The sequence below is a fragment of the Coregonus lavaretus genome (assembly GCF_964263955.1).
Source record: "Coregonus lavaretus genome assembly, chromosome: 7".
In the NCBI taxonomy this organism is placed as follows: domain Eukaryota; kingdom Metazoa; phylum Chordata; class Actinopteri; order Salmoniformes; family Salmonidae; genus Coregonus; species Coregonus lavaretus.
Window position 1 is genome coordinate 16059562 of NC_139994.1, and position 4894 is coordinate 16064455.

At 44.1% G+C, this 4894-nt stretch overlaps 1 protein-coding gene across 1 annotated transcript; it reads right to left on the bottom strand.

Annotated features, from left to right (window-relative positions):
* Positions 1 to 584: 584 nt before the first annotated feature.
* On the bottom strand, positions 585 to 3779 carry LOC311131966 (ADP-ribosylation factor-like protein 4A). Its single transcript, XM_084165093.1, has 2 exons — positions 3670 to 3779; positions 585 to 2921 (listed from the first exon to the last, which is right to left on the bottom strand). The coding sequence occupies exon 2, from the start codon at positions 2804 to 2806 to the stop codon at positions 2195 to 2197; it is 612 nt and encodes a 203-aa protein (XP_084021219.1). The 5' UTR covers positions 2807 to 2921; positions 3670 to 3779; the 3' UTR covers positions 585 to 2194.
* Positions 3780 to 4894: the final 1115 nt, after the last annotated feature.

The following is a 4894-nucleotide window of genomic DNA, read 5'->3' on the forward strand; positions in this document are numbered from 1 at the left end:
GTAAGTAGCCTCTATCCCAAGACCACCTGATCAGCACCAGTATCAGAGTTGTAGTTCTGTGCCCAGCTCAAAAATCCCACCGCTAGGACCCTGTTCCCTGTTACATTATGCATATCATGCTTTTCCCCTCAGTGTTTCTCTGGAATATTCATGAGCCTCAGAACACCAGTCTCACTTCTAGCTAACAGTGAGAGTAGCTGTTGAACCTGAATTAGTTTCACCACTGAATTCAGGGGGTTTGGGGCGTGGGCAGTGAGATCAGGTTGGTGAAGGGTGAAATAGTGTGTCTGTATGAGAAGAGTAAAGTAGACGGTGTAATGAAAGCACTTGACTCTGATTGGATTGCAGTGCATCCGCTCTAGTTTGTTATTCTTCATTTCTACACTGAACATGAGGGTGGGAACCTATTTCATGAGCAAATATCAGTGATTCGCCATTTTATCTGCCCCCAACATCCGATGCAGTGTAAATGCCATAACAGCTGATAAGCTACGATAGAAGTGTAACTTCAATATTCTTCCTCTGAAAATAGTATTCACAAAACTGTTGCCCAATGTCTATTAATTATTTTGTGCGATATCATGTTAGTGTTTAATTGTTGCTTTATTCAAGGTGAACACATTTATACAAACAAACATAAATATGAGCGCCCCTCCCCCTCACACACAGAGAGTAAACAGGGGGACATAACTGACATTCCAATGTGGTAACAGCGTAACATTTTTTAAATTTATTTTTATTTAACGCTTCCTTCGAAGCAATATCAATATTTCACTTCTTTAAGTATCATAATAAACCTCAAACAAAAATCTGATGATGGAAGTTCTAAGGTCAGAAAACGGACCAATAAAGTGCATTTATTTGACTGTCTCTATCAACATGGAAGTCCATGTGTGCGTTCCAGGTACACAAACTCTGCACAGGTCTGAGATCAGATTATCTTTATATCATCTGGATAACTATTTAATGTCTCAGGAACCACATCAACATGATAACGATCCTATAAACTGCAAGGACCTAAGTAGAATGAGTGTATCTGGAACGCACCCAAAGTTTTAGGTAGATAATGAAGTAGGGCTGGATCTACACTCTGGAACACACCCAAAGTCTTAGGCAGGTACTAGGCCTGGATCTGACAGAAGCCTGACACTTTTGGAGTACAGGGTCCAGATCAGACAGCTAGCCAAGTCAGGAAGGAATATTCAGAGTATGCTGATCCAACAGCCTATCAATCAACAGAATTACACAAGACAACCATCCTGCCTGACACTAACAGCTGTGTTTACCCCCACCTCCCACCTAACCCAAATGATAGTCACATTAAATAGCCTAACTGCTGTAGATTCTTATCATTTATCCCTGATGAAACTCTAAAATGTTGTTACACTAATGTTTAAAAACATCCATCTGTGTATTCTCTTCTCAGTGAATCATCGAGCTTATGCTGAACTATCTAGACCCTCTAGACTGCCATTGAGCAACATGGAGACAAAATACTGACTTTGATTGTAAAGACTAACTTTCAGAGGTCACACTAACACAAGTGCCTGTCTGCAACTTGATTGTCCTTTGTGTTTTCCACATGTAATCTCATTGTCAACAAAGGCTTTGGTAAACCTATAATTTCATTGTGTTTTCATGCTTCAAACTGATTGAACAGTAGGCTACATATTTTTGTAACACTTGAGAGTATAGACAGAATACATTCAAGTGTACATTTGACTTCTGACACTTCAGTGTTTTGATTGTTTTGTCTCAGAGAAGCCCTGTGTGACTCATGGTATAGCATAACACTTAATTTAAAGAGACATTAGTGTCCACTGTCCCGTGATGCTGTGCCAGCCAGGACAATTGCCATCCAAAGTCCATGCTATGGTGCAAAAAAATATATTCCATCAGTTCCAGTGAGGACATAGTGACAACAGCCCGACACAGCCCTGAACACACTTAGTCCCATTCCATATGACTCATACAACTCAGCCAACAGACAGGCTAGCAGCTGACCCGTCACTGAGAGCTCCACGAGACACTGAGCATTATGGGTACTGTAGTACATCTTGCCACAGTCAACACCACGTGCCCTGCTCATGGTTAACACCACAACAGTTGAGTCCCCATCCACCACCATTGTTATCTCACGTTAAGTCCTTGTGTAGCTCCAACAAGATGGCGGTTGTGTGTGCGACTATTCAGATCATCTCTTCTTCTTCTGTTGAGCTTTCTGCGTCTTCTTCCGTTTGATGATCATGGCGTGGAGCTTCTCCAGACCTTCCTGTAGCCCCTCCCCTATGATGGCGCAGGCGGGCTGCAGGTGCCAGGGCGTTCCATTACCCAGCTCCCCTAGCGCCAGCGAGCGCTCCATCTCGTGAAGCGGCAGAGAGTTCCTCAGGTCCTGCTTGTTGGCCACCACTAGAACCGGCACCCCCTGGTTCTCCGCTAACCTCGTGATCTTATGGAGCTCAGTCTTGGCTTCCTCTAGGCGCTCGGTGTCGACGGAATCCACCACGAACACGATGCCGTCGGCACACCGCGTGTACGAGCGCCACAGGGGGCGGAGCTTCTCCTGACCGCCCACGTCCCAGAAGTGGAACGCCGCTTTCCGCCAGGACTTTCCGCCGGCGCTCAGGGACACTTTGATCTTCTCCGTGTTGAATCCCTTAGTGGGGACCGTGTTCACAAACTCGTTGAAGCGAAGGCGGTAGAGGACAGTGGTCTTCCCGGCACAGTCCAGACCCAGGATGACAATATGGAGGGCCTGGAAGGAAGGAAGGCTGGGGAAGATCTGGTCTGATAATCCATTCCCCATCTTGTTACTCACGTTTTGAGGGAGACAGACAGGGGAGCGTCGTGCTGCTGCTGCATCAACAAATAATCACAACGCTTCTCATTCCCTTCAGAGGGGGCTGTGGTGCAGCATTTACCTGGAAATAAAGGAGAGAGAATACAATGTAAGCAGCTGTGAAAAGCACTCAACCAACAAGAACAGCAGTCTATTGCTTTACAATTGGAGGGGCTTTCAACTGTAAGTGAATATAGCCTAGGCCTATAGACTATTTTTCTCCTTTCTCATTGTAAGTGAATATACTCGCTCCCCCCCCCCCCCTAATCCCCACCCCCCCCCTCTTATTCTTAAGCCTTTTCCATCTTTAATATTTCGGGACATAGGATATGAATGAGAGGAGCCTATTTGCACATGTAGCGTCTAGAGCAGCGCTCGGAGCTCGGTGGATTTCATATGCTAATTCCCATTCAGAGGCAGTAGGCTATCGGTATTAAATGACAAGTATGCCGGCGCGCTCCCAACCAAAATCCAATTTTAACTGTCTTCGGGTTGATGATCGTTGCTGTTAGCGCAAGAGCGTGGAATGGCATCAGTCTGCTACCACTAATGGCAAAACAAATGGCTTGGCAGACAGAGGTGTTATGCCAACAAGTGCTATGAAAAAAAAAAACTATGAATCGAATGCTCTGATATATTAGTAGGCTATGCTAGTTTGCTACTCAATCATCTTGCACGCAGGAACAGGCAGTCTAGGTAGACATCCAATGCAAACTGTCATGAAAAACTGGCGACGATGGTTTGGGTATAGGCTAATTTATGCCACATATTGTACTGTGCGTAACCTCTGTGCATATTCTCTATGCATAGACAAAATAATGCACACCTACCTTTGTGATGTAGGCATTTGGACTTCCCAAAACGTGAAAACGAAATCGTTGCAGGGTATCCTTTATGATCTCCTCTCTCTTCCTCACACTATCACCTCCACACCACTACTGAAAGATAAAAGTAGACTGACTCCCTCTAAATTCCATTCCCGCACCACGGGTTCAACCTAGGATGTTTCTAGCGTGAGCTCTGGTTGGCTGACGTCCCAGAGCGCTCCATTTTCTCCTTGTCCGATTGGTGGACCGTTTTCTACTTGTCCGATTGGTGGAGAGCCGTGCCTGTCTCTTATCTGGAACTCATCTATAGGCTACACTTGTGTGGCTGGTGATAGAAGTTGCTCAGTTTTCACTTTCAAGTTTCTTTAATTGCAAGAAACGTCACGAATATGAAGAATATGAAGATCTAGATATATTTTTAAAGATGTGTCCTGCCTAACTTTGTATTTTTAAATAAAGATAGGGCCAATGTATGACGATTTTTAAATTATTTTATAATTAGATCAGATCTGTGCTATGTGCGGAAAAAAAGCAATCATGCAAGATCAAAGAACAGGGTGATTTCCTTTACGGAGGCGAGGACAATCAATAACACATTTACTGTGGTTTGGGTGATCTCTCGGATCTGGTCTGATCTCTTAACGGTTTCAATAGTTTTATCTGAAAGTGGGCTCCACATACGCCAAATTTTAGAATGGCGGTTAATTGACATTTGAAATGAGATTGCAGTGAAATCCCACAGGGCACACACTGGTTGAATCAACGTTGTTTCCACGTAATTTGACGTTGAACTAACGTGGAATAGACGTTGAATTGACGTCTGTGCCCAGTGGGATTGCACCCTCAATTTACTAGTGAAAGTGATATCCCTCATTGGAAAGCCTATGACCCACATTCGATATTTGTAAAGTGATCAAAAGGGACGTTTTCAAGTGCTAGAATATTGTCGGATATGGATAGGGGCGGCAGGTAGTTTAGTGGTTAAGAGCGTTGTGCCAGTAACCGAAAGGTTCTAATCCCCGAGCCGACTAGGTGAAAAATCTGTTGATGTGCCCTTGAGCAAGGCACATAACCCTAATTGCTCTGGATAAGAGCGTCTGCTAAATGACTAAAATGTAATGTAAATGGATATGAATTACAAGTTCATTTGACAGGCTATCCAAACTAGGGGTCGCCTGATATGAAAATGGGGTCACATGAGAATTTCAAAAATCCAGAGAAAAAATGT